At 44.1% G+C, this 26,169-nt stretch overlaps 2 protein-coding genes across 2 annotated transcripts in view; both read right to left on the reverse strand.

Annotated features, from left to right (window-relative positions):
• The window catches only part of WDR88 (WD repeat domain 88), a 54,751-nt gene extending 43,117 nt beyond the window's left edge, over positions 1-11,634 (reverse strand). The window contains exons 1-2 of the mRNA XM_004704911.2: positions 11,329-11,634; positions 1,217-1,327 (exon numbers count right to left, since the gene is read on the reverse strand). Of these exons, the coding sequence (XP_004704968.1) occupies positions 1,217-1,327; positions 11,329-11,634 (417 nt within the window). The remainder of the gene's footprint in view (positions 1-1,216; positions 1,328-11,328) is intronic.
• A 919-nt stretch (positions 11,635-12,553) lies between these two features.
• Positions 12,554-26,169, reverse strand: part of GPATCH1 (G-patch domain containing 1) — a 58,937-nt gene continuing 45,321 nt past the window's right edge. The window contains exons 19-20 of the mRNA XM_004704910.3: positions 20,832-20,980; positions 12,554-13,002 (exon numbers count right to left, since the gene is read on the reverse strand). Coding sequence (XP_004704967.2) covers positions 12,972-13,002; positions 20,832-20,980 — 180 coding nt within the window. The 3' untranslated portion in view covers positions 12,554-12,971. The remainder of the gene's footprint in view (positions 13,003-20,831; positions 20,981-26,169) is intronic.

The following is a 26,169-nucleotide window of genomic DNA, read 5'->3' on the forward strand; positions in this document are numbered from 1 at the left end:
AATGAATGTACAAATGTGCTTTACACAATTGATGTATGTATGGATTGTGATAAGAGTTGTATGAGCCCTAATAAAATGACTTAAAAAAAGAAAGAAATGTGTCGTTTTCACAGCCAGGAGATCATAGGGCAGTAGCAGAGTGAGTGGGTGCCTGTTGGGGCCTGGTATGGAGCAGGTAGGCCCTGGACTAGCCCCAATACATAGTTGGTCCTGGGAAGTATCCACAAGCTAAAAGAGGGCCAGGAAGTCATGTCGGGTTACACAGATGGGGGTCCCAGATATGTGGTCTCAACCTATTTTGGTGGTGACCTCTTGCCTGCTCTGCCTGCACTTGGCACCCACTGATGGCATTGCATACACTCCTCTAGGGTCATCTGGAGCCAGAGGGGTTATCCTCCACCGCATCACCCAAACTAGAACTGAGGAGCCAGCCTTGCCTCATTCCCTGTCCTTCTCCTGCCCCTGAAGCCAGAGGAGATGTGAAAACTCACAACTGCCTGTCTTCCCCCGTGGGCCAGAGCCCCAGCCACACAGTCATCTGAGGCCTGGTCCTTGCTGACCCCAGTCCAGTTCCTTCCTAACTCCCTCCTCACTGACCAGCAATGCTCACAAACAGGCCTGCTAGCATCTACCAGCTTTTCACAGAAAGACCCAGAAGGGTTCAGGTGACCACCTTTATGCAACCATGTCTGACCATCACAATCCTGCCCCTGTGCTCCTGGGTCCTGAAACTGTGGCGCTGCCATGTGCTCAGGCTGGCCTCTCCCAACCACCTGTTACAGGCAGGTCCCTGGCCTGGCCATCTTCTGTCCACTCAGGTCTGGCCATATAGTCTTTGTGGATAGAGTTGAGCTTTCTAAATCAATAGAGGAGATTGCAAGGAACGATATAGCTCAGAGATGCAAGTGGGTCAAAGACACATGTGGAGCCACCTCCAACAAAAGGTGGGAAACTCCCAGCCCAGGGCTCTCTGTCCTCTACTCTCACTGTTTACAAATGAACAGGTTAGTAGCAGCAACACTAATTTTGTGTCACCAGCAGCTTGACACGGCTGGGGGTGGGCCTCATTTTGCTCATCCTGCCTGGACTTTGCTCAAAGTCCTTTTGAACTTGGAGATCTTTGAGTGTCCAGGAACTCAGCACAAGGGGACACTCCATGGGACATAGGCTCCTGAGATGTTTTAGCTCCTGGAGGGCCTGACCCGGGGCCACCTACCCACAGTTTCACAGTTCGGTCATAGGAACCACTGAGGATCTTGGTGTCATCCACACAGAAATGGCAGGAGCTCACCACCTGCACGTGGTCCTTCAGAATTTTGAATGGGACCTGAAAAAGCAATGGAGTGAACAAATTCAGTAAGGTTGCAGGATATAACATCAGCATTTTTTAAAAAGCTATCGTACTTCTATATACATACCGTAAGCAATCCAAACACTGAAATTTAGAAAACGTCCATTTTGCCACAACATGAAAAAGAACATGTGGCAACAGATTGACCAAGAGAAATGCAAAACTCATCCTTTGAAAACTGCAAAATGTTGTTTGCAAGAAGTTAAAGAAAACCTAAAAAACTGGAAAGACATTCATAGTTATGAATCAGAAAACTGAGATGGTTAAAATGACAACACTCCTCAAATTAGTCTACTAATTTGAAGCCATTCCTGTCAAAATCCCAACGAATCCTAAAATCCACATCAAAACACAAGTCACTCAGAAAGCCAAGACTATCTTGAAGAGCAATAAAGGCAAAGGGTTCACACACCCTGTAACATCCTGACATCAAAGTGCACTACAGACCACACAAAACAAGACAATGTGATGCCTGTAGAAGGATGACACAGAGATCAATGTTATTCTTTTCAATACAGAATAAACTCTCACTTGTATACAATTGATTTGGGGCAGAACAATTGTGGGGGGAGGTCAGATGCGTAGGCATTCCCCCGCTGAGGGCAATCAGTTGCCAGACTGCTGTCTCATCCTACCGCAGGGGTGGGCCTGCTCCCTGCCTCTGGGGACAATGGACAGGCTCCTGTAGGCGGAGTTTTCACCCTACTGATAATGGTTCCTATGGAGACCCAGAAACTACCCCCTAGACCACCCTCTCTCATTGCTGTGTAACCCCTTCCTGTGACGTATGTCTCTACCTGTAATTAGTGGGCTTGCATGCCCTCAAAAGGTATATAGGTGTGGGTCAGCAATATAGAGCTCTCTGACCGCTCTGACTCTGATCTCTCTGACCTCTCTCTTTGGCTCCCCCTCTCTTCTCCTGTCCTCTCTCCCTTGTTCCCATGCCCTCCTTCCCTTCCCCCTCTCTCCATGTGGACCACCAAGCTGGGCTGAGGTGAGCAATGCTACCATGTAATGTGTCTGACTGCATTATTGTAATATCGCTCATGCTCTCGATGACTTTTAATACTTATATATCACAACCGTACAATTGTACTTACTGAACCCGTTAGTAGTGCTAGTAGCGGGTGGGGGCTTGATCCCCACCCACCCCCACACACCATTTTAATTTAATACTACAAACAATTAATGAAGCACTATGCCAAATCCATTGGAAAACGGATTGTTGCAGGTGCAGTTAGGTTAAAATTTAGCACCTCCTTTATGATCCATTTAAATTTGTTCTAGTTTTCAGTTTTTACTATTTTCTGCTTTCTTTTTTATTTGTATCTGTTTTACTTTGTTATTGTTGTGAGGTTTTTTTTAATATCTTTCTGTGTATGAAATCCAGGGTAGGTAAATCTAGAGGTGGTTTAACTGGATTAATGGTTCCTTGGGGGTATGGAGAGGTTGGGGGAAATAGGAGCTGGTAACAAGGAGTACAAAGAAAGAAGAAAAGTTTCTGAAACTGTGGAGATGATTGAACACTTCTTAAGGTGATTGAATTATTGAATTGTATGATGTCAATATGAATTATGTTAATTATTGAAATTATATTGAAATATTGAATGATATGCAAATAAAATAGTTAAAAAGAAGGACTAGTTGTCAACAAATGATGCTGGGACTACTGTAACTCCACATGCATATGGGTAAAATTGGACCTGTATTTCATGTCATTTACCCCAAAAAAATTCAAAATAAATTAAATACTTAAAGAGTTAAAATGAAGAAAAAAAAGAGTTAAAATGATAAGATCATTGGAAAGAAACATGCATGTAAAGTTTTATGATCTTGGCTTTGGCAAGAAGCGCAAGCCACAACAAAATATATTGAGAAATTCGGCGTTTCCAACATGGAAAATGCTTTTGCTTCAAGGGACAACATCAAGAAAATAAAAAGACAATCACAAAATTTAAAAATAAATTTTTTGTTAATCATCTATTTGATGAGGGATTTATAGTAGACTATATAAAGGGCATTTACAACTCACTGAAAAGACAAATAGCTCAATTAAAACGTAAGGAAAGAATCTGAATAAACATTTCTCCAAAGAAGATATGGTCATGGGTGATAGGCTCCCTAACATCAAGTCGATTCCGATTCATAGGACACAACAGAACGGCCCCTGTGCATGTCCAAGAATGTAAATCTTTACGGAAGCAGAAAGCCTCGTCTTTCTCCTGAGGAGCCACTGGTGGTTTCAAACTGCTGACCTTGCTGAACTGCTGAACTGACTGTTAGCAGCCCAGTATATAGGGCTCCCATGCGTGATAAGCACGTGAAAAGATGCTCCATGTCAGTAGCCAGTGTTGGTTAGGTGGAGTCGAGTCTGTTCCAGCTAATAGCAACCCATATCCAACAGAGGAAACACTGCCCGGTCCTGTTATGCTTGAGCCCATTGCTGCAGCCACTATGCCAACCGGTCTCCTTGAGGGTCCTTCTCTTTTACTACTTTCCCCAGCATTATGCCCTTCTCCAAACACTGGTCCCTCGTGACAACAAACATGTCCAAAGTCCATGAGATGAAGTCTCACCATCCTCAATTCAAGGGGCATTCTTGTCGTACTTCTTCCAAGACAGTTTGTTTATTCTCCTGGCAGTCCAAGGTACTTGAGATATTCTTCACCAACACCATAATTCAAATGCATAAATCCTTTGATCATCTGTAGTATTACATTAAAAATGACGCCGAGGGAGTGGGGTGCCAGCCCCACCCGCTACTAGAACTCACTGGTTCAGTAATACTACTTCTGGGTTCAGTAATGCACACTTGTACGGTTGAGATATATAAGCATTATATTAAAGTCATCGAGAACATGAGAGATAATACAATAATACAGTCAGACATATTACATGGTAGCATTGCTCACCTCCGCCCCGCTTGGTGGTCCTCGTAGGGGGAACCCGGCTGCCAGAGCAGGAGCCGCCTCCCTCGCGAGAGCTGCCCTCTTGTCCACTGCCCTCATGGGAGTAGCCCCTCATGGGAAGCAGCCCTCCTTCCTCAGCCGCCCCCTGCCAGCCACCCTCGGCCAGCCACCCTTGGCCAGCCACCCTCCCGAGAAGCAAGGAGCCTCCTTATTTATTGCTAACCACCCATCATATTACTTTAGGGGGATACATCACAGCATTATGCATCACAGAAAGGGGCAGTACAATTCATCCTTGAACAGGTTTGATCATTCTGGTGTCACATACAGTAAAGCAGGCAATTACTATCCTGGGAGGCATGCAAGCCCCCTGATAGCAGATAACAACCTACGTCATAGAGAGGTGTGTAACATAGGCAATACAAGCAATAAGAGGGGGATGACCTAATCATCTTAGAGTGGTCCCGGGCTTGCCTTTGGGCACTGCTTCAAGGGAACAATGTCAGAAGGGAATGGGCCCTATTTGGGGTGAGTCAGACTATACAGTCTGGCCGCTCTAGATGGCTGATGTTAAGGAGAATAACCTCTGACCTATTTTCACTGCCTAAAGAACAGTCATTCTCAAGCTAAGTCTGGCATATATTTTGGGGAGACAACTTAAGAGAAATCCTTCTGTTCCCCACAATCATCCTTATTCATTGTCCATCTCGACGAGATGGGTTGCCACGGTGACTGCAATAATGGGCTCAAGCACAGGAAGAGCTGGGCGGCTGGTGCAGGACCGGACCATACTTTGTTCTGTTGTGCACAGCATTGCTATGGACTGGAACGACCCAACCGCACCTAACAACAACAGGAACTTTCAGTGTCGAGTTCTCACATGCTATGAGGCCATTAAAAATACCAAGGCTTATGTCAGGGGCACCTTAGTCTTCAAAGTGACATCTTTGCTCGTTAACACTTCAAAACAAAGTCTTTTGCAGCAGTTTCATCCGATGCAATACACTATTTGATTTCTTGACTGCTATTTTCACGAGCATTCCCATGAGTAAAATGAAATCCTTGACAACTTCAATTGTTTTCTCCATTTATCACGATGTGATTTATTGGTACAGTTGCCAGGATTTTTGTGTTCTTTATATTGAGGTGGAATCCATACTGAAGATTATAGTCGTGGATCTCCAAATCCTCTTTCATTTCATCGACATATTCCAGACTTAATGAGCCTCCCTCAATCTGGATGCCATGTTCTTTCTTCTTCATGTAGTACTGTTTCTCAAATTTTTTGCTCAGCATACAGATTGAAGACGTATGGCTAACCATTTGGGAAATGCAAATTAAAACCACAAGGAGACATGACTTCCCACCTACTAAAAAACCAAGTTCACTGTCATTGAGTTAATGCCAACTCATAGTGACTCTATATGACAGGGTAGAACTGTCCCTGTGAGTTTTTAAGACTGTAACTCTTTAAGGGAATACACAGCCCCATCTTTCTCCCAAGGAGCAGCTGGTAGTTTCAAATTGCTGCCCTTTCAGATTGAAGCCCAACATGTATCTACTATATTACAAGGGCTCCTTAGGTATCACCTACTGAAACAAACAAACAAACAAACAAACAAACTCACTGCCATGAAGTCGGTGCCAACTCAGAGCAACCCTAGAAGAAGGGTAGAACTGCCCCTGTGGGTTTCCAAGACTGTGACTGTTTACAGGAACAGAAAGCCCTGTCAGGTGGGTTTAAACTGCAGACCTTCCAGATTGCAACCCAACGCATATCCACCACGCATCCAGTCTCCTTCTCACCTACTAGGGTGGTTATAATAATAATAAAATCAGACACTAGCACGTGGGTGAGGATGAGGCAGAACAAGAGCATGTACACGCTGCTAGTCAAATGGTGCCGCCACCCTGGAAAGAGCCTGACAGCTCTTCAAACGGTTCAGCGTGAATGACGTCATGACTTAGGAACTGCAGGTGTTCGCACACCACCTTGTCCGGTAATGATCAATCTGTGAAACATCTCACAATATGGATGAACCCGTCAGACATGAGTGAAATGAATCAGATGCAAAAGGACAGATAGATTGTCTGCGACCATTTGTTATAAAAAGTCAAGAAATGGTTTTCACACAAAGAGAAATATTCTTTGACAGATACCAGGAGTGGAGGGGTCAGGTGGGAGGGGAAGTCATGGGTTAGCAGGTAGCTCAGTGCTGATGTGGGTGAAGGAGAGGTGATGTAAGAAGGAGATCAACACAAAATGATGACAGCGGGGCAAGCCAGTGAGGGGCTTTCCAGAGCTCAAAGCAACAGAGGCAAATAATGTTATGTACACAACCGTGTATTAGTTGTGATGCACTGGCAGGGGCTTGGCAGACACAGAGGCTGGACCAGTGTGGGAGCAGACGTGTGAGTGTTCCCACAAATGCACACAGCTTTGACAGAGGGTTTTCTGTAGAGGTCTATTTTCTTTTGCTGCAATTGTAACTGTGAATGTGGCGGCACATACAGGGGTAAGTTCTGAAAATTTCGTAGACATAGCAAACACCAAGTGGCTGGGCCTGGAGGGTCAGGATCCTAGTTTCAGGGGACGCCAAGGTCAACTGGCATAGCATGGTTCACAAAGACAGTGGTCTACATCCTACTTTGGCGAGTAGTGACAGGTTCTTAAAAGCTGGTGAGCTACCAGCTGAGGTGCAACCGTGGATCTCTCCAATCTGGAGGAAAGAAGAGGGAAGCAGATGGAAAGACGCTTGGAAACAACTCATCCAGTGGACTCCTGGACTGCCCAGACATCGTCTCCACAACCCGGAGATCACAAGAACGACGTGGTGCCCCACTGCCACCACTACCGGCTCTGAAAAAAATCACCTTCGAAGGTTCTGGACAGAGCGGGAGAAACATGTGAGGGGAATGCAAAATCATAAGAGAGATCAGATAGAGATTGGTGGGACCCTCTGAGACTATGCCCTTAGTCAACCTTCATGAACCCACCCTTGTCACAAAATAATCAGTTGATGATTTAAGACTAAAAGGGCAACATAGACCCAAAGGACGCAGTGGAGAGAGTTAGGAAAGGAGGAAACACCAAGAGGGTGTGTTAGCACGTGGAGGGAACTGCAGTGCTTGAGGTGAAATAAACTGTGCATGAACTGTTGAATACAAACTGGTTGCTCTGTAAGCTTCCACTTGATTCACAATGAAAAGCTTTTCAAAAAGATATTCTAAAAAATGTATTCCACAATAGTTACAGTGGCTTATTCATAATACCTAACACTTGGAAACAACCCAAAGACCCATCAACCGATGATCAGATCATTGAAATGTGACATGCACCCAAATGGAATATTACTTTGAAAACACATACAGAAACCAGTCACCCAAGTAGAAAACAAGGGTTTTGAGAATGACGATGGCAACAGATGTACAAATGTGCTTGACAATGGATGGATGGATGGATGGATGGATGGATGGATGGATGGATGGATGGATGGATGGATATAAGAGTTGTACGAGCCCCCAATAAAATGATTAAATTTTTAAAAAAAGAAAAGAAACTAGTCACCCAAAACCCTCATGATGCTTGTTTCTGGGTATGTGAAGGATTCAGGATAGACCAAAGTATAGCAGCAGAGAGGAGATTGGTGGGTGCCTAGGATGGGGAAAGGGGGTTAAAGGGAAATGAGGAGTGACTGCTGGTGGGATGCGGGTTCTTTTAGGGGGGTGATAAGATATTCTGAAATGGATTGTGGCTGTGCACGTCAGTGAATACATTAACACCCTTTATGTAGGTCAATTGTATGCTATGTAAATTATATCCCAATAAAATTATTGTTTTAAAAAGATGAAATCTGCAAGTGCTCCCTTCAGATCTCCCACTCTGGGTAGATCAGATCTACCTTCAGATCTCCCACTGTGGGTAGATCAGATCTCCCTTCAGATCTCCCACTGTGGGTAGATCAGGTCTCCCTTCAGATCTACCACTGTGGGTAGATCAGATCTCCCTTCAGATCTACCACTGTGGGTAGATCAGCTCTACCTTCAGATCTACCACTGTGGGCTGTGGGGAGAGGAGCAGGAAGGCAGGGGGGACTCTGGCAAGCTGAATTTCTGGGAGTGAGGAGCAGAGCGAAGGGGAGGCTAGGGGGCACTGCGCTTTGCCTCTGAATACTGAGGGAGTCCAGGAGGTGCAGGATTGGGGGTGGGAGGTGGGGTGGGAGGCGGGAGAGCTGGGGAGTGTATAAAGGGGAGCAAGTTGTGCAGAGACCTGGGAACTTCTCCCACAGAGAGTGCTCCAGCCTATTCCAGTTACTCCCTGCCACCAAGTCCATTCTGACTCATGGCAACCCTATAGGGCAGGGTGGAACTCTGAGATGGTAGCTCCCCCCACCCGCACCCCCATGCCCAACCAACAGTTTTATTGGCATATAATTCACATATCATACAATTCAATCACTCAGGCACATCAAGAAGGGTTGTACAACCATCACCACAATCCATTTTAGAACCTTTTCTTTAATCTTGTACTCATTGTTATTAGCTCCCCATTTTGCCCAAACCTCCCTTGCCATACCACCAAGGAACCTGTAACCAGTTACTGTCTCTAGATTTAACTACCCTGGATTTCATATACAGAAAAACGCACCCAAAAAATCCCAATAACAATACTAAAGTAAAACAGACATTTGGGGATCCATTTTAAATTTGTTCCAGTGTTAGTATTTTTCTGCTTTCTTTTCAATTGAGGTTTTTCTGTTTTGTCATTGTGGGGGTTTTGTTTTTGTTTTGTATGTTTTTCTGTATACGAAATCTAGGATATTGCTGTTCTGAGGTGCCATCTGGTCGGACCCTGTGCACAACAGAATGAAACCCTACCTGGTCCTGCACCATCCTGACACTTGGTCCTATGTGTGAGCTCATCGTCTTAGCCACGGTGTCAATCCATTCCTCCAGGGCCTTCCTCTTGTCACTGCCCCTCCACTTCACCACGCGTGATGTTCATCTCCAGGGCCTGGTCTCCCCTGCCAACATGTCTGAAGTATGTCAGACAAAGCTTTACTATCCTTGCCTCTACGGAGCACTCTGGCCACATTACCTCTAAGACAGACCACAGATCAGTCTGTCCGTTTAGCAAGGTCTTTTCAATATTCTTGGCCAGCACCGGTGTCAAATGCACCAATTCTTCTCGTCTTCCTTATTGAAATCCAGGATAGTAAATTTATAGACTGTAATTGGATTAATAGTTTCCTCGGGGCATGGCAGGAGCGGGTGTGTGGAAAAGGGAAGCTAACAACAATGAGTACCAGAAGGCAGAAGATGTTCTAACATGCACATGATGCACAGCTCTTTAATGGGACTGAATTGTATGACATGTGAATTAAGGTCAACAACGCTGATTTTAAAAAGACGAGGAAGGTTTGTAAGCCATGCTACCAGTTTTAAAAGGAGGATAGAGAAAACATTCATACAATGCTGTTGTGTGCATAAAAGATTCCTTGTAAGGACAGACGACATCGGGACATTTGTTGCCTGTCTCGCAGGAAACGGGGTAGCTAGGGGCAAGGGTCCTGATTAGATTTTTCATTTTAAATCACTTCTGTATCTTTTGAAGTTGAAACTTGGAAATGTTTGATGGACAATACAAAGAAAGAACACACAGCAACAAACCACCATTCTTGGGCTCTCCTTTTACTTAAATATTAAAAATAAATATCAGGACTAAAAGCACAGCTAAGCCTGGGGACACAGTTTTGATATCTTTTCACACAGGTGCTACATTGGGGAGCACCCAATTGGTGGACAGGGCAGGGTTGTGCCAGCCACTGGATAATCCTTGCAGGGAACGCCACCGCCCCAGCAGCTGGGAGAAACCTGCACATCAGTCTGGGGTGGGAAGGCCTTTCCTCCTCTCCCAGCACCTGTCACTCAGCAGGGCTCTCCCGGCTCTGGGACATTGTCTTTGCAGCTCTTCTTGCTTCCCCTCTCCCGCTCGGTCCAAGGAGCCCCCGAGGTGTAGCAGGAAAGGAGTTGGGCTGCTAACCACATGCGCAGGAGGAAGAAACGACTTCTACTCCCATTAAAAATTACAGTTGCAGAAGCCCACAGGGGCAATTCTGCCCTGTTCTGTAGGGCCTCTCTCACATCATGATGAGTCAGAATTGACGTGAGTATGTGTGAGATCCTTCTCAGGAAGCTCTAGTGGTGGAATGGACACTTGTTGGGTCGCTAACACAAGGTCAGTAGTTTGAAACCACCAGCCCTTCCTTGGGAGAAAGCCCAGAGAAAGACCAGACAAAGTCTCTGAAACTCACAGGCGCAGCTCTGCCCTGTCCTGAGTCAGAATTGACTAGATGGCAGAGAATTTGGTTTTCTTCGAGAGAGATGTTAAGGAGTCCCATTGGCAAAGCTGGTTATGAATTGGGCTGCTGACCTAAAGGACAACAGTTCAAACCCACCAGCCACTGCTCAGGGAGAAAAGATGAAGCTTCCTATTCCTGTAAGGAGTCTCATCTCCTCTCATAATTAATGCACCTTTCTGTTTTATGCCTGCCATCTGGGGGATTCCACGAACTGGTTCTCTAGTTCTCTGCTCTGGTATTTAAAGTGTCCGTGGCAGGGTTTGGTTTCGAACTCCCAGTTGCATATTGTCTGATCATTCTAGCTGGGCGTTTTATCAATGGAGTCTCCTCATGAACAGCACTGAGAATGCAAAGTGAGGAGGACTAAGTGTCCCCCATTTTTGTGGCTTCCAAAGCTGTTTCGGGGCCTGGAGGGCTCTTTTACTCCTGGCGTGTCGCGGCCAGTGGCCACAATAAGGTCTGCGCTGGGACTGTCCCACAGCTTTGACACAGGGTCTCCTCTGGCCAGCAGTTGTGTCCCCCGTGCCCGTGCCCACGCCCCCGGGCCCCACCAACTTCTCCTTTGCTGAATCTGCCGAAGTCCCACTTAGGAGCTGCCACGGGCCGGGGCCAGGCCCACAGCGTCACTTCATGGGTCGCAGCCGCGGGTGACCACCCCGCGTGTGGGGAACAGGCCACCAACCCTCCCCCAAAGAGGGGCGCTGACCTTGGAGAGGAGCTCCTGGTCGCCCCAGGACGGCTTCTCCAGCTCCGCTGGCCCCGCAGGCGCCGGCGAGGCCCTGCCGATGTCCAGCGGGTCCAGGGTCTTCAGCAGTTGCAGCTGGCGCTCCATGATGGGCAGCTTGAAGTAGCCATAGGCTCTGGCCACGGTGTGCCAGGGCAGCGTGTGGGACCGCCACTTGCGGGCGAGGATCGAGGGCAGCAGCCACACTCCATAGTGCTGGGGCACAAACTTTTCACCCACGCCTGTGGTCTTCTGGGAGCTAGAAGCGCTCGACTTCTGGGAAGCCATCACCTAGCCATAAACGGTGGCGCCGCGCGCCCCTGGGGCCCACCCGCGCCTGGCCCTTGGGACCCACCTAGCGCGTGGCTGCCTCCTGCCTCCCCAAAACTCACCGCCATGAAGTCGATTCCGACTCATGGTGACGCTACAGGGCAGCGTAGAACTGCCCCAGGGAATTTCTGAGACTCCAAGCCTTGGAGTAGAAAGCCTCATCTTTCTCCAGTGGAGCAGCTGGTGGTTTAGAACTGTTGACCTTGCAATTAACAGCCCGATACATAACCACGACTACACCACCAGGACTCCTTCCTACTGGGTTAACAACAAGGGTCTCATGAAAATCGCAATAATAACAATAATATAATAAAAGCAGCAGGGGGAGGGGCCTTCAAGTTAAAAGCACAAGAATGAGGCGAAGCATGTCAAACGGTAAAACCACGCTCCCATCTTCCTGCTCGCCGCGTGCGGGTCCTGCGTGCCCCCTGCCTGCCTAGGGGCACCTGCCAATTTGCTCCGTGGCCAACAGAGAAAGCAGCAAGGTGTTTGCGAAACGGCGCTGGGAATCGGATGCCGTGGTCAGAGGCAAGTACACAGACTCTCTAAGGACAGGAGGGTACCTGTTTGCCCCAAGGCTAGCAAAAGTAAGATCAGGCAAACACTCCAAGCTACGAAAAGATGGAAAGAATTGTTCCAAAGCACTAGGGTCGTCATCTCTGAGGTAGAACTGGTTTTTCCTTTTAAGTAGTTTTGATTAATGTTACTTCTGTAATGTAAACAACAAAGGCACTTTATTATTTTTTTAAGGTCTTGTCAGTGCAGATGAGGCCCCTCAGAGTGGGGTCTCGAGCTGGCGTGGTCCCAGGGGAGGTGCATGCTCTCCTCTTCACTGTGCAGAAAAATGTGCTGCTCATCTGAAATGGTGTCAGCCTGGCTCTGTGACACCCACGGGGCTTCTGGCCACTGCCATCAACCACAAGACACCTGCACTAAAAGAATCCCCCAGGCCTTTGTGTGGACTCTGCTTCCTTCATAACACAACCAGGGGGAAACCCTCATGTTTAATTTCTGTTTACAGTCCCAAGAAAATTACAAAACAAAACAAAAACCCAAGCGAAAAATACAAAAAGTCCATTTTAATGAATTAAAGCGTACACTGAATTTTTTTCCCCTGGGAACACTTTCTGAAGTTAAAAATAGAAATCAATATCTACAACTTCGAAGGCAGCCTTTGAAATGTCAAGGTTCTAAAAATTATTTTAGACCACGAATTTACATAAATACAATCTGTACAATCAATGATCTTCCATCATGGAGGAGATCTTATGGGGGCCGGCCAACATGGGATTACGTCACTGCCTCTTTAGTGGAAGACGTTTCAGCCTGAAAAGGGAAAAAAAGGAGAGAGGGGAAAGTTAGATACAAGCTGGGAAACCCAACAGCACCTTCAGGGCCTCCCTCCTGAGGCCCAGGGCAGGCTGCCACCCATAATGCATCAGGGATGCCCATCCAGGGTGAACACCTCAGTCCATCTGTGTTCTTCAAGTGCATAGTCTGCTGCCCCAGAACCCACTCAGGAGACTCCCCCCCACACATTGCAGTGGGAACTGTGTGGACAGAGGGCCAGCTCGAACCCTGGTTTCACTCTCTTCCACATTTCTCATAGGCCTTTGGGACCAGAGCAGAAAAATGGGTTCATTCCAAGGCCAGAAGCTGAGGTATCAATTGTAAGACTGTCTCTCTCTCTCTCTCTCTCTCTCTCTCTCTCTCACACACACACACACACACACACACACACACACACACACACAGAATGATGGATGGAGCTCCATTCATCATGGCCCCCACGTGGCAGCCCAGATGTACACAGCTGTGGAGCAGGTGGCGTAGACACACTGTGGGGTCCCATCCAAAGGTGCACTCCAGAGAGGCCAGAAGGAACAAGCACTTGCTGCCTGGGATCAGGCAGAGGCGTCTCACAAGCCTCACAATGCAGTCCTTGCCACAGGGCTCTTTTAATAATCAAAAACTGAAGGGGAAAATACAAATGGGCAAGGGAAAGCCACAGTGCCAGGATGAAGAGGAATAGGGACCCCTGTGGGGAAGAGCGGAGCTGGGGAGGGCGGACCAGAGATAACGGGGAGAGGGCTTCTGGGGCGCTGGTCTACTCCTGCTTCTTCCAAGGCGTAATGAGCAAGCAGTCTGCGTAACAGTGTGGTCCCGTGTCTACGGGATGCTAGAGTGGGCAAACCCAGTGACAGGAAAGCAGAATGTCTGCTTTAAGAACTAACCTAAATCAATCAATCAAACGACCCAACAGAAAGTCAAGCAAAGGACATGGACAGTAAACCGAGCCTCAGGAACAGGAAATGATGTCCAGCCTCATTAGCAATCAGGGAAATGAAGCCTAAAAGAAATATTTTTTCTAACCCATCATACTAGCAAATCTTTTAACTTTTTATTGTAAATTGGGTGATGGCTTACAATGCAAATCAGTTTTCCATTAAAAAATTCATACACATGCTGTTTCATGTCATCAAATGCAGTCTTTACATTGACTCTTCCCACTTGTTCCCTGTATTTCCTGTTTCCCACTTCCTCCTCGTGTCTGCTGTTTCTAGTCCTCCATTTTTCCTAACCCTTCCTGCCTTCTGCACCCATCTTTGCCCCTTTGAGCTCACATGGTTGATTATTCCAAGGAGTGCCTACCTCACACGTGTTACTGTCTACCTTGGAGATCTGTCCACCGCTTGACTGAAAAAGGGCCATCAGCTAAGGGGTTCCACCAGTCTCTACGGACAAGTACATCTGGTCTTTCGATGGTTTTGAGTGTTGTACCACGTTCTTCTCTCCTTTTAATACATAGGTTCTCAAACGTACTTAACTTACCATCCCCTTAATAAAAATCACTCTGTGCCCCACTGGCAATTAAAAACGTGTATAGCATAATACACAATTCAGGATAAAGTATAGTTATCTGCTTCTGCAGCCCCCGGGTGGTTCCAGTGCCCCCAGGGGGTACTATCACCCACTCTGGAAACACTGTTCTAATATGATCCCTTCCAGAGTGGTTGGTAGTGGTAGTCATATGGGATATTAATCCCTGGACTAAATGTTTCCATGTATCTTTCATTTTCTTCACTCTTCTTTGATCTGGATAAGGAGAGATGAATAGTTGCACAGGGCACTGTATATACCATAGGTTATCTATTATTCTATTGATAGGCATTTAGGTTGTTTCTATCTTTTTGTGATTGTGAATAGTGCCGCAATGCACATGGATGTGAATACATCTATTTCTGCCAGGGTTCTTATTTCTCTAAGATATACACATAATAGCATTATGTGTATATAGTACTAATAGTCCCAACTTTTTAAGGAAGTGCCATATCATTTTCCACTGTGGTTGCACCATTTTATTTTATTTAAAATTTATTTATTTAATCATTTTATTGGGGGCTCATACAACTCTTATCATAATCTATACCTACATCCACTGTGTCAAGCACATTTATTTGTACATCTGTTGCCCTCATCATTCTCAAAACATTTGCTTTCTACGTGAGCCCTTGGTATCAGCTCATTTTTCCCCTCCTTCCCTGCCCGCCCCCCAATGAACCCTTAATAAATTATAAATTATTATTATTTTGTCAAGTCTTACAGTGTCCGGCACCTCCCTTCACCCACTTTTCCATTGTCTGTCCCCTGGGGAGGGGGTTATAGGTAGATCCTTGTTAGAGGTTCCCTCTTTCTACCCCACCTTCCCGGTATTGCCACTCACAGCACTGGTCCTGAAGGGATCATCTGTCCTGGATTCCCAGTGTTTCCATTTCCTATCTGTACCAGTGTACATCCTCTGGTCTAGTGGGATTTGTAAGGTAGAATTGGAATCATGATAGTGGGGGGGGGGCATTTAGGAACTAGAGGAAAGTTGTATGTTTCATCCTTGCTACACTGCACCCTAACTGGCTCATCATCTCTCCGTGACCCTTTTGTAAGGGGATGTCCACTTGCCTACAGATGGGCTTAGGGTCCCCACTCCACACTCCCCCTCATTCACAATGATATGATTTTTTTGTTCTTTGAAGCCTGATACCTGATCCCTTTGACACCTAATGATCACACAGGCTGGTGTGCTTCTTCCATGTGGGCTTTGTTGCTTCTGAGCTAGATGGGCACTTGTGTACCTTCAAGCCGTTAAGAACACAGACACTATATTTTTTGATAGCCAGGCACCATCGGCTTTCTTCAACACATTTGCTTATGCATGCATTTGCCTTCAGCAATTGTGTTGGGAAGGTAAGCAACATTGAATGCCAGTTTAATAGAACAAAGTATTCTTGCATTGAGGGAGTACTTGAGTGGAGGCCCAATGTTTATCTGCTACCTTAATACTAAACCTATAAATATATGCACATAGATCTATTTCCCCATCCTCATATATAAATATATTTACATATGTACATGCCTGTATTTATACCTCTATAAATGCCCTTTGCCTCCTAGTTCTTTCCTCTATTTCCTTTTACTTTCCTCTTGTCCCACTATCATGCTCACCTTTCATTTGGGTTTCAGTAATTCCTCTTGGTTACATTGCCCTTGACCAAGCCCCACCAGGCCTCTTACACCCTCCTCGCCACTGATCCCCCGGATAACTTGTTGTTCCCTTGTCCCTGGGTTTGTTAACACCACTTCCTTTCCCCCCACCTCTTTCCCTCCCGTGTCCCCCAGGAACTGTCGTCGGTCCTGTTGTTTTCTACTCCAGATTGTTTATCCAGTCTGTCTTATCTAGATAGACCTGCAGAAATAATAATATGCACAAAAACAAGACAGAGCAAAACAAAACAACAACAAAAACTATGACAAAAAAAAAAGAAAAGCCTATAAATAGTTTCATGGTCTGTTTGTTGACCTTCAGGGAATGTTTTCAGTCGAGTCTGATGGGATGCCATGCCCTGGCCCCAAAGTTTATTTTTGGTATTTCCTCGGGACTTCCTTGCTCTGCTCCTCTTGCTGTTCTGTTGCACGCCTTTAGTGTTTTGCCTTGGTGTGGTGGGGTCAGATCAGGCGCGATTCCCACACCATGTCTCCAGTGTTGTCCCCTGTAGGGATGGTGTGTCTCATAGTGGGGCCAGCCATATGGTCCTCTGTGCATTGTCTATTCAAGGCTTGGTGGGCCAGGATGTACTCCACTCTCTCTTCCTCCCCCTTCATTTGATTCCCATGTGCTCTGATCAGACATGTCCTCTCCCTGAGCTGTAGCTTCAGTGCTGTCCTCTGAAGTAAATTCTTCTGGGGGGAGTGGTGGCTGGCTACATAGTTGGTATTGGGGCTGGCCTGTCAGACCTCTGTACTGGTTCCCTGTTTCATGCTGGTGTTTGTACCATTTTATAGGCCTACCAAGATTGTCTAAAGGAAAAAAAAAAAAAAAGATTGTCTAAAGGTTCCAGTCTCTCCAGTCTCACCAGCATTTGTTTTTTCTATTTTTTTAACTTTGCTGGGTGAGATGATCTCTCATTGCTTTTTTGATTTGCATCTCTCCAATTGCTTTCTACTTACATACTTTGGCATGTTGTCAAGAAAGACCAGTCCCTGGAGAAGAACATCATGCTTGGTAAAGTGGAGGCGCATCAAGAAAGAGGAAGGCCTTCAATGAGATGGACTGACCCAGTGGCTGCGACAATGGGTTCGGGCACAGGAACAACTGTGAGGATGGCACAGGACCGGACCGTGTTGTGTTCGGTTGTGCACAGGGTCCCAAGCTGATGGCCCCGAACAACAATTTCCTCCTGTGTTTGCTGGCCCCCTGAATGTCTTCTTTGCTGCTCTGTTCTGTGCCCATTTCTCATTTGGATCATTTGTCCTTTTTCTTCTTGAGGCAGTTTTCTGTAAATGTTAGAGACCAGTCCCTTCCAATACGTCACTGAGAAAAGAATCCCTCTCCCACCCCTCAACCCATGTGAGGGTTCCTTTTTTATTCTTTTGGTGTTACATTTGACAGTGAGGTGTCCACGTTTTAAGAGGTCTCAGCCATCTACTTTGTCTTCTAGCATTTGTGTGTTCTAAGTTATGTTGGAGAGTGTATTTACACCATGTATTAGGGCCCCTAAGTCTGTTTCTGAGGAGCCCTGGTGGCATAGTAGGTTACTTTTTGGATGACCAACCACAAGATCAGCAGTTCGAAACCACCCGTTGATAATGTTGTCTACTCTCAGAAAGACTTACAGCCTTGGAGACCTATGGGGCAGTGCTACCCTGCGGGTCACTATGACTCAGAAGTCACTCCATGGCAGTGAGAGGTTTTGAAGCTTGTCCCTATTTTTTTCTTTGATGGTCTTTAAATTTTTAGGTTTTACATTTAGGTCTTTCATCCACTTGAGTTTACCAGCACCATCTGTTAAAGAGATCATCTCTTCCCCTACTTAATAAATGTTGCCCCCTTGTCAATGATCAGCTGTCTGTAAGTGGGTAGATTTACGTTTGGGTTCTCAATCCATGACAATGGTCTATGTGTTGCACCAGTACCAAGCTGTTCTGACTACTGTGGCTATGTAGTAAGTTTTGAGATCAGGATGTGTGGGTGCCGTACATGTTCTTCTTCCTTAGTACGGCTTTATTCAGGGTCTCTTTCTTTCCCATATAATGTTGGTGATTATTCTTCCTCTCTTTAGATAATATTGAAATCTGGATCATAATTGCATTATATCCATACATTGCTGTGGATAATACTAACATTTTCACAATGCTAAGACTTTCTATCCATATATCCAAAAGGATATATCCTTTTATTTAATATTCAAGTCTCTTGTGGTTGTTTTTGCTGATAATAGTCTTTGCTGCCTTTAATCTTGACTTTAAAAGATATACTTGTATAGTTTCACATTAAGAACCATATTTTCTACAGGCTCTTGGCCGACAAACATCGTCCTAGCTGTTGTTTCTAAATTTTAACAATTTTATTTTTTACATAAAATTAACATACAATTCAATAGCTTAAACATATTAAAAAGTTGTGCAATCATCACCACAATCTATTTTAGAACCTTTTCTTCTTTTTGGTACTCATTAATAATAGCTCTCTATTTTCCACAAAGCTCCCCTGCCATAACCTCAAAAAACTATTCTGGGAGTTACTGTCTCTATGGAGTTACTGATCCTGGATTTCATATAAAGAAAAACTGATAATAATAACAATAACAAAGTAAGACATTGAAAACCCTTAAATGAAAAGATAACAGAAACGAATAAAAACTAGAATACATTTTAAATGGGCCAAAGGGAGAGCTCATGATAAGGTGTTAAATTTTAACCTAGATTTGTATCCTTTCCAATACATGCTGGCTGACAGCAAGGCTCGTCATATCCCTGGGCAATGGTCAGAGGGGACTTACCAGAGGCTTATTCCAAGAGGGAACTCTTGTAGAAGTGTTTTGTGTTTTCCTATGTAGGCCTTTTGTATCTCTAGTTAGATATATTTCTAAGTATTTAATCTTTGGCTGGCTAATGGTGAATGGGATTTTTTCCTGGTTTCCTTGGTAGAGCTCTCTTTGTGGGTTCAAAGGAATGTCTGAATTTCCTCTGTCAATCGTGTACCCTGCCACTCGCTTAATCTGTCAACTAGTTTCAGTCATTTTCTTGCCAATTCTTTGGGATTTTCTATGTACAGGATCATATCATTTGCAAACACAGGTAGTTTTACTTCCTCTTTGCCAATTCAAATGCCTTTTCTTTCCCTTATCGTACTGCTCTGGCTACGTCGACTTCCAGGTCAATGCTGACCAGGAGCAGTGATGAAGGGATCCTCGTCTGGTTCCCATTGCAAGAGGAACACGTTCAGTCACTCCGCACTGAGCCCAATGTTGGCCACTGTCTAATTCTGCTGAGGGAGTTCCCTTCTACTCCTATTTTGGTGAGTGTTTTTATTAGGAATGGTGTTGGATTTACTTGCAAATATTTTTAAATTTTTAAATTATGTGATAACAAGGTGCTTTTATAATTTAAATGGATACAATCACTTTTGAAAAATGATTTGACAGTACTTATTCATTCTAAATGCTCATTCCTTACAAACTTATGCTGCATAAAACTATTTACATTAAAGTGTATACCAAAATGTGAATGTGCTCATATGCTCATGTTACGTGTGAGGGACACTGAATTTTTTAACGTGGCTCTTTTAGACAGTCTCTAACTCCCACCAAACAATCTTTTTATTCATGCATGGGTCTGGGTAAGAATATAGGGAAAGACACTAATAGGATTCACCTGTGACTCATTGTGAACGGGATTTATTGTCATTGTCATCCTTCTGGTGTTAAATGAGCCCTCTGAGAGCCATGAGAGGGGATCATACTACCAACAAGAGCCAAGAGAGCATGGCCTGTGGATCTGAGATCCCTGTGCAGTGAACTCCTGGATCCAGAAGACAGATGTGGTATCAGAGGAGCGGTAGCAAAACCAGGAGTCAAAGCATGAACCAGGGCCATAAAATTCCCAGCCACAGAGGAAGTACAGCTGAGTGCTTGGGGGAAGGAGGCTGGCTTTGGGGTAGGGTGCATCTGGGCACTTAAATCAGGGAGCTGGGCTTGCTGACTCCTGGTACTTGAGCTGAATGCTTTCAGTTGAGGTTGACAGAGGGGTGACATGTCCTTTGGGCATTCATTTACAGCCCTGAAAGAACTTTGCAACATGTCCTGATGAAAAACTGCATCCTGAGTATTTCTCACTTGCATTTCAACTTATTAACTTCATTGATAAACCCTTTAACCATGGCTACCATGACTTCCACAGCCATTATCATGAACTGCAGAACCAGATATAGAGTTTAGGAGTGTTGCTTAAGTGACAGAGCACAGCTGGTCACAGAAAAAACTTCTTTTACTTAAGAACTGGCTAGAGGCTACCCTGTAGGAAATGGTCAAGGAATTCGTTAAAATTATTTGTAAGGTTTGGATTTTCACATATAATTTACATAATGAAAAATTAACTTCTTTTTAAAGGCTTAGTGAAAATACAAACTTGCCATTTTTGATATTTGCCTCTAAATAATTACATCAAACTTTTTAAAAACTCATTTCATTGGGAGCTCTTACAGATATTATAACAATCCATAATTCAGTTAGATCGAGCATAATTTTACAATTAATTACATCAAACGTTCAATGAGCCTTTGACTGGCTCCTACTACACCGCCCCCCTCCCCCCTGCCCTACCGTCTGAGGAGCTCCTCGGGTGACATGGCTGCAGCCCCTTCGTCGTCACTCAGACTGTCACTGCTGCCAGTGCTCTCAGAACTACTACTTTTCTCGGCTTTTGGAGTCTTCTGCTTGCCTTTGTGTTTATGCTTCCTGTGCTTCTTCTTCTGTGAGAAAAAAGGAGAGAACACACTTCACCACGGTGGAACGCTCGCAAGGAGTCAAAAGCGAAACCAAACCCCTCCGCTGGAGTGAGTGTTAGTCCAGCCCGGGGCAGAGAGGGCAGAGGGCACGCACACTGGCAGAGCTGAGCCTCAGTGGCAAACAGGCAGAACCGAGCAGCTGACAGCCAAACCCCAGTCATCCACTTGCACTGCCCCTTCCCCAAGAGGCCGACTGGCCTTATTCGGTTGGGCACCTGAGGCACAGGTGGATGACGAACATCTTGTAAAAGCACCAATTGTTTTCCTTTCACTAAAAGAGAATGTTTGTGCCCTCCACACTCAGGATTCCGTTTCCCTGGTAGCCAACAATGGGCTTGTTTCTATTCTACCACTTGCCCTGCAATTTGAGGAGCCCAATAATACCGTTAGTCACATTGAGAATCTGTGCCATAACCCCAAGGATGGCATCGGATGACACCCAACTAACTGTCGGAGGACACATGATGCTAACAGCCCAAGCCTGACTGTCCCCTTAGAATCAACATGGGTGACGTGGCTGTGGTCTTCTCCTGTGGATTTCCTGTCCAGAAAACTCACTTGTTCTTAGGAATCCATTACAAAAAAGAAACAGAACACAAGCAAAGAATTAGGAACTCCAAGTGAAGGAGGAAGAGGTTTTGCTTAGGGGGCACTGAGTTCATATTAAAGGTGGTAGAATAGTTTGGAGAGGGATATCAATAATGATTGTACAACATGAAGCGTATAATCAATGGCAGTGAAATTTACAAGTAGAAGTTATTGAATTGGAGAATGTCTTTTTGTGTACATTTTTGCCAATATTGAAAAAATAATTGCACGAATAACAATGAATTATTATTATTATTGGGGAAAAAGAAAATGTACCAATGGATAGATGGATGGATTGTGATAAGAGTTATATGAGCCCCCAATAAAATTATTTTTAAAAATAAGAAAATGTCCTAAAATTGATTGTGTTAAAGATTGTACAACTCTTCTTGATATGATTGAACTAGTGAATTATATGATATGTGGATGAAGTGTCAATAAAACTATTAAAAAAAAGGATTAGTAACAAGGATGCTCTGTCTACAAAGGCAGGAAATTGTGAGGAACGTAAACACTCACCACGAGGCATTAAGTCAGGAGATGATGGTAATGAAGCCACTCAGTCACTATTGTACTGGAAGTCGTAGCCAGTACACACTGAAAATCAACCTCACTGCCCTGAATGCATTCTGACTCACAGTGACCTTATCAGGACAGAGTAGAACTGCCTCTGGGGGTTTCCGAGACTGTAAATCTGTTTGTTCTTAAACAGTTTCACTGGCACATAAGCCACATATCATAAAATTCAATAGTTCAATCATATCAAGAAGAGTTGTACAATCATTACTACAATCAGTTTTAGAACATTTTCTTCTTTCTTGCACTCACTATTACTAGCTCCCTATTTCCCCCCAACTTCCCTTTCCCCTAGTTATCCTTGGATTGGGGCTAGAATTAAGTACAAGCCCCAAATCCACCCATACTCTTCATGGGAGTAAAAAGTCCCTTTTTCTCCCAATAAGTTGGGAAATGTTCTACAAATCGGAAAGGAAAAAGTAAAATTATTCTTATTCACAGATGACATGGTACTTTCTAGACTTAGAAAATGATAGACATCACAAGAAAGCTACTGGACTAATAGAAGATTCAGTAAAGTGGCAGGCTACAAGAGCAACACACAAAAATCAGTTGGGCTCTGTGGGAGTTACATAATCTTGTGTCAATTTGAGGATTAAGAGTGAAGGGGTGGAGTTTCAACTGTCAATCAGGATATAGTCAGTAAGGCCTTTGTGTGGGCATGGCCTTTCTCCTGAAGATTCTGGGAACTTCTGTATTTCCTCCTTGGAGGCAGGAGTCAGTCTCTCTCTCTCTCTCTCTCTCTCTCTCTCTCTCTCTCTCTCTCCTCACTCCCTGCAAAACATCCCTGTGGAGAAGACACATGGAGAGAGGGAAGGAAGCCAGACCTCTGGAGCTAGAGAAGTTCATGTGGAGACCCCTGCCACCACTGAGATGCTTATAATGCCACTGGCTCCACAAGACTTCCCACCCACTGGCCTGTGATCTTCCTGCATTCCACATCATTGCATGTGTTTCGGGAGTCTGAAGAGGACTTTATAGATTGGTATTGGACATATGGGCTAATATTGGACTTATGGATTTGATATGGACTGGAATGTTTTCTCAGTATTCAACTGCTCTTGTATATAAAGCTCTTTCTTATACACATAAGAATGTCTATGAATTTGTTTCTCTAGTCTACCCAGACTAACACAGACTCCTCTACACTAACTGGGAGAACTTGAAAAGGAGAAATATGAAAATAATACCATTTATAATAATCTTCCAAAGGATAAAATACCTAACCAGGATCAGTAATGACATATACAAGGAACATTATAAAGCATTACTACAAGAAACAAACATAAATGAGAAAGCATCTTGTGTTCGTGGATTGGAAGACTTAACATTGGGAAAATAGCAATACTACCCAAAATGATCTATAGATAAAATGCAATCCCAATCCAAATCCCAACATTCTTTAATGAAACAGAAAAGCTAGAGCAATACTGAAGAACAAAGAAGGATGCCTCAAACTTCCCACCTCAAAGCTTACTTACAGCTACAATAATCAAAACAACTTGGAATTATATCAAGACAAGAGATATTACCAGTGAAAGAACACCTATTATTCTTCCTACTCAAGTGTCCTTTACTGTAAATAGCAAGTTAAATGCTGAAATTGCTATTTGTAATGACGATAAAGTCATTGAGAGATGTTTGAAATAATATATTTAATACTACTTTTAATTATATTGTGATAAATGTACATGACTTTTGCTATTTAAAAAATTTAATAACATTTTCATCACTATATCTTACAAATTTATTTCGTGGTAAAATATACATAAAACTTGCCAATTTTACCATTTCTAAGGGCACAATTCGATGCCATTAATTACACTCAAAATGTTGCATGGCTATCACCATTATCTTTAAAAACCAAAAAACCTTTTAAATCATCATAGTTCCTGGTCAAACTCTAATCTGTTTCTGTGAACTTGCCTTACCTAGATATTATACAGTACTAGCCCCTTTTGTGACTGGTTTATTTCACTCTGCATATTTTCTTTTTTCTTTAAATCATTTTATTGGGGGCTTGTACAATTCTTATCACAATCCATACATACATCCATTGTGTCATGCCATATGTACATTTGTTGCCATCATCATTCTCAAAACATTTGCCTTCTACTTGAGCCCTTAATATCGGCTGCTCATTTCCCCCCTCCCTTCCCCCTCCCCTCTCCCTCATGAACCCTTCATAATTCATAAATTATTATTATTTTGTCATATGTTACACTGTCCGACGTCTCCCCCCCCACCCTTTTCTCTGTTGTCCAGGGAGGAAGCTATAGATAGATTCTTGTAATCAGCTCCCCCTTTCCACCCCACATTCCCTCCACCCTCCAGGCATCGCCACTCTCACCACTGGTCCTGAAGGAGTCATCTGTCCTGGATTCCCTGTGTTTCCAGTTGCTATCTGTACCAATGTACATCCTCTGGACTAGCCAGATTTGTAAAGTAGAATTGGGATCATGATAGTGGGGGAGAGGGGAAGCATTTAAGAACTAGAGGAAAGTTATATGTTTCATTGTTGCTACCCTGCACCCTGACTGGCTCATCTCCTCCCCACAAGGGGGTGTCCAGTTGCCTACCAATGGGCTTTGAGTCTCCACTCTGCACTCACCCACATTTACAATGATATGATTTTTTGTTCTTTGATGCTTGATACCTGATCCCTTCGACAGCTCATGGTCACACACAGGCTGGTGTGCTTCTTCCATGTGGGCTTTGTTGCTTCTGAGCTAGATGGCCACTTGTTTATCTTCAAGTCTTTAAGACCCCAGATGCTTTAACTTTTGATAGCCAGGCACCATCAGCTTTCTTCAACACATTTGCTTATGCACACATTTGTCTTCAGTGATCGTATCAGGGAGGTAGGCACCACTCAGCATATTTTCAAGGTTCAACCATTTTATATAGCATAGACCAGAACTTTACATGGTTGAGACTATCAAGGGTGTATTTATCCTGCCTATCTTATGTAGACATTTTTTTTTAAAAGCCTACAAATAGTTCCAGGTCTGTCTGTTGACCCTTGTGAATATTTTCTGAGTCTGATGAGTTGCCAAGCCCTGCCCCACAAAGTATTTTTTTAATTCCTTGGGGACTTCATTGCTTTGCTCTCTTTGCTGCTCTGATGCACACCCTTTGTGTTTTGCCCCGGTGTGTATGTGTGTGTGTGTGTGTGTGTGTTGCGGGGCAGGGAGGGGGGTCCAGGGCGGGCGATCAAGCCGGGTAATTTGTAGTTTTCAGTGCACAAGTCTTTCACTCGCTTGGCTTAGTTTACTTCTAGGTATTTTCTTCTTTCAGATGCTATTATAAATAAAATTATTGTCTTAATTTCTTTCTCAGATTTTCATTTCTGGTGTATAGAAACACAATTGATTCTTATCAACTGATTGTATATTCTACAACTTTGCTGAATATATTTATAAACATTACTAGTGGATTGCTGACAGATTTCTAGGGATATTATCTATATATTATACACACACATAAGGAATTGTGTCGGTTTTGAATAGTTTCCTTCTTCCTTTTCAATAACAATGCCTTGATTTCTTCTTATGTTTTGGCTAGACCATCTAGTACAATGTTGAACAGCAGTTGTGAAAAGAGCATCTTTTTCTTGTTCCTGATCTTTAAGTGAAAAGCTTCCACTTGTGCACCATTGAGCACGATATTTGCTGTGAATTCTTCATAAATGTCCTTTTATCATGCTGAGAAATTTCCCTTCTGTGACTAGTTTTGAGTGTTCTATAATAAAAGTGTGTTAGATGCTTTTTCAACACCAAGGTAGATAATTATGTGTAGTATTAAATTAAAATGTTTAGAGGTGAGATGGGGGGCCAGCCCCCACCGCTAATCACGGGTTCAGTAATGCACAATTATATGGTTGAAATATATAAGTATTATATTAAAGTCATCGAGAGCATGAGAGATATTACAATGATGCAGTCAGACACATTACATGGTAGCATTGTTCACCTCAGCCCAGCTTGGTG

Source organism: Echinops telfairi, unplaced genomic scaffold (assembly GCF_000313985.2).
Source record: "Echinops telfairi isolate 266 unplaced genomic scaffold, ASM31398v2 ScPeMD7_2291;HRSCAF=2852, whole genome shotgun sequence".
Classification (NCBI taxonomy): domain Eukaryota; kingdom Metazoa; phylum Chordata; class Mammalia; order Afrosoricida; family Tenrecidae; genus Echinops; species Echinops telfairi.